At 38.6% G+C, this 12,743-nt stretch overlaps 1 protein-coding gene and 1 long non-coding RNA gene across 10 annotated transcripts in view; one reads left to right on the top strand and one right to left on the bottom strand.

Annotated features, from left to right (window-relative positions):
• FAM13A (family with sequence similarity 13 member A) overlaps nucleotides 1–12,743 on the top strand; it is a 368,559-nt gene that overhangs the window by 304,235 nt on the left and 51,581 nt on the right. For all 9 annotated transcript variants that reach the window (XM_073891947.1, XM_073891949.1, XM_073891945.1 and 6 more), the window contains one exon: nucleotides 6,539–6,725. In XM_073891947.1, the coding sequence (XP_073748048.1) occupies nucleotides 6,539–6,725 (187 nt within the window). The remainder of the gene's footprint in view (nucleotides 1–6,538; nucleotides 6,726–12,743) is intronic.
• The window catches only part of LOC141372631 (uncharacterized), a 29,317-nt gene continuing 21,498 nt past the window's right edge, over nucleotides 4,925–12,743 (bottom strand). The window contains exons 2-3 of the long non-coding RNA XR_012377976.1: nucleotides 11,520–11,622; nucleotides 4,925–4,974 (exon numbers count right to left, since the gene is read on the bottom strand). This is a non-coding gene — a long non-coding RNA (uncharacterized lncRNA). The remainder of the gene's footprint in view (nucleotides 4,975–11,519; nucleotides 11,623–12,743) is intronic.

The following is a 12,743-nucleotide window of genomic DNA, read 5'->3' as shown; positions in this document are numbered from 1 at the left end:
GATCAAGAAATGGGCAGAAGACATGAACAGACATTTTTCCAAAGAAGACATCCAAATGGCCAACAGACACATGAAAAAGTGCTCAACATCGCTCGGCATCAGGGAAATCCAACTCAAAACCTCAATGAGATACCACCTCACAGCAGTCAGAATGGCTAAAATTAACAAGTCAGGAAACGACAGATGTTGGCGAGGATGTGGAGTAAGGGGAGCCCTCCTACACCGTTGGTAGGAATGCAAGCTGGTGCAGCCACTCTGGAAAACAGTATGGAGGTTCCTCAAACAGTTGAAAATAGAGCTACCATACAATCCAGCAATTGTACTACTGGGTATTTACCCCAAAGATACAAATGTAGGGATCCGAAGGGGTACATGCACCCCAATGTTTATAGCAGCAATGTCCACAATAGCCAAACTGTGGAAGGAGCCAAGATGTCCATCGACAGATGAATGGATAAAGAAGATGTGGTATATATACACAATGGAATATTATGCAGTCATCAAAAGGAATGAGATCTTGCCATTTGCAGCAACGTGGATGGAACTGGAGGGTGTTATGCTGCATGAAATAAGTCAATCAGAGAAAGACATGTATCATATGACCTCACTGATATGAGGAATTCTTAATCTCAAGAAACAAACTGAGGGTTGCTGGAGTGGTGGGGGTGTGGGAGGGATGGGGTGGCTGGGTGATAGACATTGGGGAGGGTATGTGCTATGGTGAGCACTGTGAATTGTGCAAGACTGTTGAATCACAGATCTGTACCTCTGAAACAAATAATGCAGTATATGTTAAGAAAAAAAAAAAGAAGAAGAAGATAGCAGGAGGGGAAGAATGAAGGGGAGTAAATCGGAGGGGGAGATGAACCATGAGAGATGGTGGACTCTGAAAAACAAACTGAGGGTCCTGGGGCGGGGGGTTAATCTGGTGATGGGTATTAAAGACGGCACGTTCTGCGTGGAGCACTGGGTGTTATGCACAAACAATGAATCATGGAACACTACATCAAAAACTAATGATTTAATGTATGGTGATTAACAGAACAATAAAAAAATAAAAAAGAAATAAAAAAAAGAAAGGAGCTTAAGTCTAATCGAAGAGGAAATGCTTAAGTTCTTTATTATAATGACTAGTTTTAGGCTTTCCCACAGCATGAATTTCAAGAATAGTACCATAAGAAACTTTATTCTTCGTTAGAGGATTTGATAAAATACAAATAAACAATTATCATCTATATTTTTCAATAATCATCATTTAAATGCCAAGGAAAATAAAATTATATTCATATATTTTTCCTGAAAGTTTTAAGTTTATTTGCCACTACTATAGCATTTAGTCTCTATAAAGTTATTGTTTTGAACTCCTTATTAAATGTCAAAGACTAAATTAGACCCTAGTTCCCCTCATTCCTTTTCACCTGGATTCATAATGCACATCAAAACCTTAGGCGGGGGGAGGGAAACTTCTTTTTGCTTAAAGAAAGACACAAAAGATAAGTGGTATAAATAAATATCATGCTGCATTATCATGAAGATTTTTAAGGGCCATGCTAGCAAATGTAATTTTAGAAATAAACAGTATCAGTGGTATAGACCACTGACTTTTTAAAGTGGTCCTTTTATGGGAGCACTTTAAAAAAAAAAATTCATCTTGTGGCTGGTGGGTAGGAGGGAGTGCTATATTATTACCTTTACAAAATAGAAAAATTATAATACAGGAGGTATTTACAGTTAAAATTATCTACTGACTAAGCTTTATAGAAAACGTTGAGGAGTAAAATTAGCTTGTGTACTGCCTATATTGTGTTACACAGCAAGTACAAATTATTTAATACTGTTCTTATCCCCCGTCTCATTTTTTGCCAAATAGTATGTAGCAACACATTGCATTTTTAAAATATCCTTAGTGTGTCACGACATCATGCTTTCCACCCTCTTTGTTTGGACAGAGGGATAGCAAGCAGAGGTTGGAAGTGGTAGTAAGCACAAGAGAGAGAACAGAGCAGACGGTGGTAGTGTTGATGGTGGATGCGTGGCGGCAGGGCAGGGGACAGCACAGTGGGGTAAGGTCCAAATGAACAGGCGGTAGAAAAATATGAAACATAGAGTAAACTTTCCTGCAGAATTTAGAGTTTCCCACATCCAGGCATGTTCCTAAGTTCTCTTGATCATATTTTACTGTCAGTATCAGGAGAACAAAAGGAGATGAAGAATGGTAGAAACCGACTAATCTAACAACCTGTGAAACCCTAGCCTTCCCCTTATTTTTTCTTCTCTGGTATTTCCTTCACTGCTCATGCTGGTTACTCATTGTGGTCAGACTAGAGTTGGACACTGAGCGAGTAAATCTCGGGCTGAAAACTGTGTGTGTCCACAGTAACTTATAGTCTCACGTTACTCTTTTTCCTTGCTGCGTGGTCTGGGCACACAGAAGTCCCCTTCCTATGCTCCCTGTTGGCCTCAGCCTCCTAGCCTCTGGCGTCTTCCTAACCTGACACACTGTCTTGATAGTCCTTTCTCTTCAACTCCCAGTCCACACCGCACTGCCTCTCGGAGCTCGCCAGGTCTGGGGAGGAGCAAGGCCCTTATCTCTCAGGGTCCCAGACCTACTACTTTTGTCCCCATGAAGGTCCTAGTATGTCCCCAGGAGATATACCAACGTATCACTGATTGGGCAAAGGTTGAGAATCATTATCATAGCCTATAGTAAGTATGTTTTTCTTAGTATATACTTATGCATAATTGATTCATTTATCAAAGATTTTCATCAGACTTTGCTTAAAAAATAAAGATTAAGCTAGATTTTATTCTATTCAAAACTATTAACCTTATGGAATGGTTTAAAAGAGTTTTTAAAAATTAGAAATTCATTGTATTTTTGTCTATTATTTTGCCTCCTAACAACTTAAAGCTGCAACCAAGTGAAAAAACATATCCTTGAAGCCAATGATAACCATACTTCAGGATGAGATTAGAGTCATTAAGTCTGTACTAAAGTCATCATGGCAGATTTTTTGAAATAAATACAGAAGATAGACTAAGACTTACAAATATTTCATTTTAGTGCAAATGATTTCTTATTTTGTCTAAATTTATAAGGAAACATTATCAGGCTTATGTTATTATTGCTACTATAAAAATATCAAAGTTTAAGCAATACATTCAATATGTGAAGGGGTTCAGTCTAATTCATTTATTTAAAAAACTTGCCATCTGCCAGGTGCATGGAAATGAGGACCCTTGGTGATGGGTATATGGAAATTTGTTGTGATAGTGTCTCCTCTGTATGTGTGAAAATTTGATAATAAATGTTTTCTTAAAAGCAAAGGGTAATTTAGGTGAAAGTGGTTTCAGCTGTCCAAAACACAATAAACTGGAATTTGTACATATTTATTATAGAAATACTATACTAAATTCCTACTGCAAAGTAAGAAAAAAAAGAAAAGATGAGCCAAAAAAACCCCGTGCTGTACTAGGGGAATGATAAATAGTTGAGTATTGCCAGAACATTAAGTCTGTCTGTAGGGGTGGTGAGGAAGAAACTTCAGATAAAGTGAGAGGCCCCAGAAATCTGAATTCATGTCAGATTTCAGTGATGTCAAATATGACTGAAACCTATCACAATGTTGCAGGCAGGAATTATATACCAGCGCTCCTCACAGTCACATATGTACCATGGCTGAAAGGTGTTGACTCGCACAAAAGCAGAGACTTTTTCTTTTATGTAAGAGAACAGGATTTCCACATGAGCATGCTGAACAGATTTCCATGTATTTGTTTTGACAGCTTTTATTCCAGTCATTCATTCACTATTCAAAAAGATTATAAAATAAACTTCGTGTTTTAATTTCTAAAACTGGTTTTTAGCTTTTGTATTAGTCTGCTAGGGCTGCCATAACAAAATACTACAGTCTGGGTGGCTTAAACAACAGGGATTTATTTCCTCATAGTTCTGGAGGCTGGAAGTCCAAGACCAAGGTGCAGACAGGGTTGGCTTCTGATGAGACCTCTCTCTTGCCCTTGCAGATGGGTCCTTCTCCCCGTCACCTCCCATGGCCTTTCCTCCGTGTGTGTGCTCTCCTGGTGTCTCCTCCTTTTCTTTTCTTTTTTTCTTTTAAGATTTTATCTATTTCTCAGCGAGCGAACACAAGCAGGAGGGAGTGGGAGAAGGAGAAGCAGGCTCCCTGCTGCGCAGGGAGCCCGATGTGGGACTCGATCCCGGGACCCTGGGACCATGACCTGAGCTGAAGGCAGCCAACCAACTGAGCCACCAAGGCGTCCCTCCTCCTCTTATTAGAACACCAGTTCTGTTGGATTACAGCACCCACCCTTATGGCCTCATTGAGCCTTAATTACCTCTGAAAAGGCCCTGTCTCCAGAAACAGTCATATTTAACAGATGGTGAGGGCTTCAGCAGAGGAATTTGGGGGGAAACACAATTCTGTCATAACAGCTTTCAAACATAAAAAACCCCCCAATAAAAAATTATAATAGGATGTATACCCCAGGAGTTAGGAGAAGTATAAAGAGTGATAGACAGAATTTATATAGTAAAATAATTAATTTTGAAGTTGAGACCAAACTCATCCAGCCGTCCATGGAAGGCAACACTCTCAGTGCGTGGAGGGGAGATTGAAGAGTGTCTGCATAATTACATGTGCCAGCATGTTAGTCCCTGTCCACTCTTCCTCTGCCTTCTATGATTTTATACTGAGGGTATTCCTAATATTTGTTGCATAAATCTTTTCTATAATTTTACTAAGTGTATATTTTTACATCAAAAGTTATATAAAGGGGCACCTGGGTGGCTCAGACATTAGGCGTCTGCCTTCAGCTCAGGTCATGATCCCAGTGTCCTGGGATCGAGCCCCGTATCGGGCTCCCTGCTCGGCTGGAAGCCTGCTTCTCCCTCTCCCACTCCCCCTGCTTGTGTTCCCTCTCTTGCTGTGTCTCTCTCTGTCAGATGAATAAAATCTAAAAAAAAAAAAAAAGTTATATAAAATAAGACTAAGTTAAATATGGAGTGCTAAAAATCACCAAAGATAGTGTAAACTTTGAAAATATTAGGATAATATTTAATTCATAATTTTGCCTCCATGATAAGCCCATCTAAGATAAGATGTGAATTTAGATGGCAGAATAAATATTTAACATTATCTTTCATTTTTGTATGTGGTTGAACTGACGGTAAAATATAGTCATCTGTTTTGCTCTTTAGAGCTCATTTATTTCAAAATATAACTGTAAGTGTTTAGGGAGTTACCTTAACTCAGTCATACCGTAAGGGAGAGATCTCATTCATTTGTACCTTGGCACACCATGGTGCTACCCTGATGGCTTAAGTTGTCCTGTGATGTAGTAAAAAAACAAATAGTTTGCTAAATAATTTAATTTTATGAAAACTCCTTAAGGGAATGTTTAAAATACTCAGAACAATTTCAAGAATATTAAGTGAATTAAATTCTGTAGTTATGACATTCATATCTGCTTCTAAAACTAAGTCAGAACAGGGCACCTGGGTGGCCCAGTTGGTTAAGCATCTGCCTTCAGCTCGGGTCGTGATCCCAGGGTCCTGGGATTGAGCCCCGCATCAGGCTGTCTGCTCAGCAGGGAGCCTGCTTCTCCCTCTCTCACTCCGGCTGCTTGTGCTCGCTTGCTGAGAGATAAATAGATAAAATCTTAAAAGAAAAATAAACTAAGTCATGAAGGACATCCAGTTAGAAGTTTACATCCTGCAACTCCTTGTACTGGGAGGTAACAAATCCATACTTTAGTTAAAATGCTTTGTATTCCACAGTTTTTATTAACTTATACTGTTTCTACCAAGATTATCACATGCAGTCAGAGTTTGTTATTAATGCTTCTCTACTATGCTAAAATGTCTTTATCATTTGGGAAAATCAGTTTGTCCCATTCAAGAGAAAAAGACATAATATCTCCTTTTCAGATTTTTGTCCACACATTGTATTATAAAATGTGTGTATAGCAGGGGCGCCTGGGTAGCTCATTCAGTTAAGCGTCCAACTCTTGATTTCAGCTCAGGTCATGATCTCAGGGTCATGAAATCAAGCCCCGCATCAGGCTCTGCACTCAGCGGGGAGTCTGCTTAAGATTCTCTCTCCCTCTGCCCCCTGCCCCCGTGCACAGACGCATTCTCTCTCCCTCTCTCTCTCTAAAACAAATAAATCTTTAAAATAAAATGTGTGTGTGTGTGTAATCTGTTAATAATGGGAAATTTTTTTGTAAGATTGCACTGTTTTCCCTGTTTGAATACAAATTACTTTTGGTACAACCTCAAAAGTTGTTCATTGGTAGAAAAACAGTTCTTGTCAGTTTGCCTCTAGGAATAATTTCTCTTGTAATGTGATTTATTTGGCACCAAGTGGTCTCAGGAGTAGCACTGTGCTCAGACTTTGATCAAAGAGGCAAACTGGAATTTCTGGTCACTCTTCTGATTTCCCATGTGATGCAGTGACAGTGTCATTAAAATATCCCTTTTACCTTTTAAAATTAAGCTTTTTTTTTTTTTTAATTCAAGGGGACTTATCAACAAAGAAAATATTCCTTCTGGGTTCAACAACCTTGAAGATTGTATTTTGAATGCTCAGGAAGTGGAAAAATTGTATGAAAATACTTCTGGTTATATTGGAGAAAGGGGCAAACCTAAACGTCAGAAATCCAGTTCCAAACTTTCTGAACTCAATGAAAATCAAGATGGTCTTGTGGTAAGTGAAAATTCTATAAAACTTTTACTTGTAACCAATTAGGAAATATTACATCTCTTTTCCTTGCTTTGTAAAAAAAAAAAAAAAGAAATTTCAATCATGAGCTTCATAGGACTATAGGATATGAGTTCTGAAGGCCTCAGAGCTACCAAGTGTACACACTTGTATTTCTTTTTAATAAATATAAAAATCAAAGCTGAGAAAGATTATATTCTGCCAAAAGAAACAGAGACAGCACACTTTGATTTCCATGTTATTCAAATGATTTTTATCTCATTCTTTTGAGTATTTTTAAATTGTATTTTTGGAATATTGTCATTAAAGCATTTTTTATTTCCCCCCATTCTGTTCATTCTCATATATATGATGTAAAAAAAAAAATTAATGAACTTAAAGCCAGGTGAAAGAAAACTACATAGGGAAAGAGGATCAACTATCTTTGTGTACAGAAATCTCTGTGTTCAAAAATTTAGTTCAAATCTATACTCTATAAAGTATTTTCTTCCAAATTAATCAGAAATAAAAACAAAAAAGATCAACCTCTTAACAGAGTTACCTCAGCCCTGAACCCTGGATCATTGATTTGATATACAAATCATTACAAGTGGTTTCTGTCAATAACTAAATATTTATTCAGTTTAACTATTAGTATACATCCTCCTCTTCTGTGTATGCTTCACTTTCTCTTAGAAGTGAGAACCAAAGCCTGTCTGCTTAGTCCCTTTAGTTTTAAAAAATTTAACAACAACGAAAACCAAAGATAAAATATATAACATGAGCTGGAGTCCCCATAATGAAAAAATGTAATGCCCATTCTTACTGTTCAATGTGTAAATGCTCCGATCTCTTCGATCTCTGACAAGCTTTTAGCTCCATGTTGGGTTTCCTCTACATTTAGTAAACTTACAGGCCATCTGTTTTCCATGGTCAATTTTGGCATGTGCTCAGAGAAGATTCCCAGTTTGGCCTGGCCATTAATAAATATGTAAATGCAAATCCAGGGAAACATGTTAATTTCTTTTTTTCCCTCCAAATGTCTTTTTTTTTAAAGATTTATTTATTTATTTATTTATTTATTTATTTATTTTTATTTTATTTATTTATTTATTTATTTATTTATTTATTATTTATTTATAGAGAGGGGAGCGGGAGGGAGAGGGAGAAGCAGACTCCCTGCTGAGCAGGGAGCCCATCGCAGTGCTCGATCCCACAACCCTGAGATCATGACCTGAGCCGAAGGCAGACGTTTAACCAACTGAGCCACCCAGATGCCCCTTTCCCTCCAAATGTCTTGATAATCTGTTTCTAGAAGTAAAGTAACCAGCTAAAAGGGACAGAAGCAATCACCCACCGCAGGCCCATGTTTATACACTCCAAATAAAGAATGTAAGCTTTCGAACCATTGCACACATTAAATGTTTTTAACATTAACTTAATTCTTATTTGGAGGAAAGTAAATTTTTAAATAAAATAAATGGTGCTACCCCACTGTTCATAGCAGCAATGTCCGCAGTAGCCAAACTGTGGAAAGAGCCGAGATGCCCTTCAACAGATGAACAGATAAAGAAGATGTGGTCCATATATACAATGGAATATTACTCAGCCATCAGGAAGGATGAATACCCAACTTTTACATCAACATGGATGGGACTGGAGGAGATTATGCTAAGTGAAATGAGTCGAGCAGAGAAAGTCAATTATCATATGGTTTCACTTACTTGTGGAACATGAGGAATAGCTTGGAGGACATTAGGAGAAGGAAAGGAAAAATGAGGGGAGCAGAATTGGAAGGAGAGATGAACCATGAGAGACTGTGGACTCGGAGAAACAAATAGGGTTCTAGAGGGGAGGGGTGGGGGGATGGGTTAGCCTGGTGATGGGTATTAAGGAGGGCACGTACTGCATGGAGCCCTGGGTGTTATACGAAAACAAGGGATCGTGGATCACCACATCAAAAACTAATGATGTATGGTGACTAACATAACATAAAATTAAAAAAAAAATAAAATGGTGCTAATTTCATTAGCCCTTTATTTGGCTCACAATTTGCTTATCTGCCGAAGAGATTTACAGTGACTAAAATTCCAACAGTTGACTTCTTTGGAAAGATGTGCTTCTCTATCTCAGTCCCTTTTTATATGAATTTAACCCATTAATTTTTTTTTTCCCACCAGGAATGGTGTCTTAAATTAGCTAGGTGGTAATATCTAATAAAAGTGAAAAAGTACATTTATTCCTTAGAATATGTGTTTGACTGATAAAACTATAGACATAGTCTTTGTTTAAAAATGTTTGGATGGGAGAGCATAATGCTATCCGGTCTTTTTTATGTGAAAGGATTTGCCCCCACCTTAGTTGTCAGGTTCCTCATTCCAGGATTGTGAATGTCACCTATTAACATAAGTGAGCCAAGTGGACCATGTCTTTGTTGCAGTGAATAATTTAAAAAACCTGCCAGCACAACTCAGAAGAAAAACTTCCTCATCTAAAGTGAGGGTGTTCTCTAAGAGCTTTTCTAACTGTCATATTCTATAAATTTTTAAATCTAATCTTCACAGGTAACCACAGAGCAAAGAGCCAGGGAACATAGCAAATATTTAGACTACATCTAAGTTGTGTATCTTAACTTGTCCCTTATGTTTAACCTCCTAATTTTACTTTTCCCAACTCTCCCCCAACATCTTTTCCTACTCCATTTCAAGTTCTTTACGCCCTGACTAAACACTTATTTCTATAGCTGGGTCAGCAAGGGAGGAGGGGGAATTATATGTAATTATATGCCTTTATGTGCCAGGAAATATTTCAGATCCTGAGATAAAGCAGTGAGAAAAACAGGCAAAGGTAGCTGTCCTCCTGGAGCCTACATCCTAGTAGGGGAAACAGACAATAATCAAGATAAGTAAAACACAAAATATATTGGATAGTGATAACTACTGGGAAGAAACATAAAGCAGGAAATAGGAATTGTGAGGGGGCAGGTGATGCAATTTTAAATAGAGTGGTCTGGGAAGACCTTCCAAGAATTTGACCTTTGAGTGTAAAGATTTAGAGAAAGTAAGGAAGCGGGCTATACTATTATAGTAGGTGCAAAGGCCCTGAGACAGTCATTTATCTAGAAGATTCAAGAAACCACAAAGACCACATTGTGATTGGAAGAGAGTGAGCAAAATTAAAGAGGCAATGGGAGAGGGTGGGCAGATGAAGTACGACCTCATAGATCATTGTGAGGACTCTGCCTTCATTCTGGGTGAGATGAGAATCCATTTGAGGGTTCTAGGTAGAACAGTGATCTGGCTTACTGAAATTTGTTCAGCTACTATGTTGAGAATAGACAGCAAGCAGGCAGGGGCAGAAACAGGGAACCCAGTTGAGAAGCTATTGCAATAATCTAGATTTGAGATGATGATGGTTTGAACTAAGGTCATACCAGAGCCAGCATATATTTCCTTGCAGGCTGTACAATGCACTACTCTAGGGGGCACTGTTCACATGACTAAACTCCTTCCGGAGTGGTACCTTGCAGTAGTCATGACACAGTGAGCAGATTCTGCATGTGTTTTGAAAGTAGAATTGACAGGATTTCCTGACATTACCTGTGTGGTGTGAAAGTAATCAAGGAGTCAAAGATGACTCCAAGGTTTTTGGCCTGAGCAACTAGATTTGTGTTGCCAGTTTAGCTGAGATAGAGAAGACAGACAGAAGTTTGGGTTCAGTTTTGGACATAAGATTAAGCTGCCCCTTAGATATCTTAGAGGGCATATCAAGGAAGCAAGTGGATTTCGGGGCCAAGAGTTTAGGGAGGAAATCCAGGCTGCAGGTACAGTGTGGGAGTCATCAGCAGACAGAGGATATTTAAAGCCAGTATACTGGGTGAGATGACCAAGGGAGTGAGTGTGGTCAGGAAAGAAAAGTTGCCTCAGGGACGGTGGGCCCTGAGACCCACCAACATTTAGAGGATGGGGAAATGAGAAGGTACCAGGGGAGGAGACTTAATGAGACTAGCAAAGTAGAAGACAGACAAAGTGAGTTTAGTGCCTTGGCAGCCAAGTGAACGGAGCGTCTCAAGGAGGAGAAGAGGTCAGATGATGGGGTAAGCAGAAGAGTGAGAGTTTGACCATGGGGTGAGCAAGCTGGCTATCACTTAGTAAAGCAGTTTGGGTGAAGGGATGGGAACAAAAGCCATTTTCCAGAGAAAGTGAGAGGAGAGTAACTGAACACAGTGACTAATAATTTCATACTGATCACACCAGCCCACAATACAACTGAGGAGAATATGCTGTAGACCAAAAAAAGCATCTTGCAGATTTGGAATCTCTAAAGCAGGAACTGTCTGGGCATGTTCCCCTTTGTGCTTTCACCTCTCGAGACTGTCATGACCAGCAGAGACCAAGAAACTACAGATAATTCGGAGTTTAAAAATTAGGGTTAGGAAGTGACATTAGAGTGTTCTGCCTTATCCCTACTTATTGCCACAGTCCCAAACTTTTCTTCCCTCTTTAAACTCTTGGCTCATGCTTGTGCCCATCAGTCATTCTCAGAGGAAAACCTTGTCTCCTGATTTACTTTGAAGAAGTAAGATACGCAGCTTGTTTCAGCAACTTCCCTCACTCCTGCTTCAAAACGTCTCTAGAACTCTACTCATTTTCTTTTCTCACCTGCTCAAATGATAACATGATTTTTCTAATTTCTAAGGTTAACCTCTAAAATCAAGAAGTATCTTTGTAGATTCTACCTTCTACATCCATCTCCCCACCCCACACCCGTGTACGTGTACAAACATATACATACACTTACACACTTTTCCTTTTCATTGGCTTCCTCTTCATTGGCTCATTTCTGTTGGCCTAGAAAAAGGCTCCATCTCTAAAAGCTTTCTCTCCTGGGCACGATTTAACAGCTTGAATCAAAAGTCATAAGTCAGTCATGCATTTTATCCAGTAATCACACTTCTGCCACTCGGCTCTACTTAAATATGCAAAAAAAAAAATGGTATTAATTTGCTCACCACAGGGCTTTCTATAATCATGGAAAATTAGAAGCAATTTAAATGTTCAAAAGTGCGAGATCAGATAAGCAACATTTGTATGTCAATTCAATAAAATTAGGATTGTGAAGACTCTGTAATAAAAACCATTGACAAGTTATATTTTAAGTGCTTTGTATATATCAATTTTAATCCTCCCAATAATCCAGAAAGTGGATTTATTATTATTATAATTCTCATTCTAAACATGAGAATGAGGCAGAGGAGAGTAAACAACTTGTCCAAGGTCACACGTAAGTGGTGGAGGTGGGGTTCCCCTATATCCTCTCTCAATATTAAAGTAGATTATAAAGCAGTATACACAGTGTGTACATTCATACATGTATACATATATGTGCGTATATATTATATAAGTATATGTGTGTGTATATAAATTATATGTACAAATGTTCATTCCCAGGAAAAAAGACTACAAGGAAATGTGCCTAAAGTGATTGTATGATGGTGGTAGTAGTCGTATTAGAAGCAACTGTTACTCTATCCTCTGTTCTTCAAATGTTCTCCATGTGACATTAATGCTATAATAAGCATTACTCATTATGTTAAAAAAAAAAAACATAGTCTAGTAGCTCTCTTCTTTATAAACAGCATCTATTTCGGGGCACCTGGGTGGCTCAGTCGGTTAAGTGCCCGACTCTTGATTTCAGCTCACGTCATGATCTCAGGGTCCTGGGATCAAGCCCCATGTTGGACTCCACACTCAGTGAGGAGTCTGCTTGAGATTCTTTCCCTCTGCCCCTCTCCACCCCACTGCATGCTCTCTCTCTCTCTCTCTCAAATAAATCTTTTAAAAATAATAACCAAAAAATAAACAACATCTATTTAATGTTTTGTATACCCCCTGAGATCACAGGCAGGCTTCAAGGCAAGAGCATAGCTCTTGCAGTCAGACTTGAGTCTCCATTTCCACTCTATCACTTAATATCTGTGGTAAGTGGGCAGATTTTATCTCCTCAGTTGCTTCACCCATAAAG

The sequence above is a fragment of the Callorhinus ursinus genome, unplaced genomic scaffold, assembly GCF_003265705.2.
Source record: "Callorhinus ursinus isolate GAN/ISIS: 27379988/994484 unplaced genomic scaffold, GSC_fseal_2.0 scaffold4, whole genome shotgun sequence".
Lineage (NCBI taxonomy): Eukaryota > Metazoa > Chordata > Mammalia > Carnivora > Otariidae > Callorhinus > Callorhinus ursinus.
The sequence above is the reverse complement of the archived record's forward strand: the minus strand, read 5'-3'. Positions and strand labels throughout refer to the sequence as shown.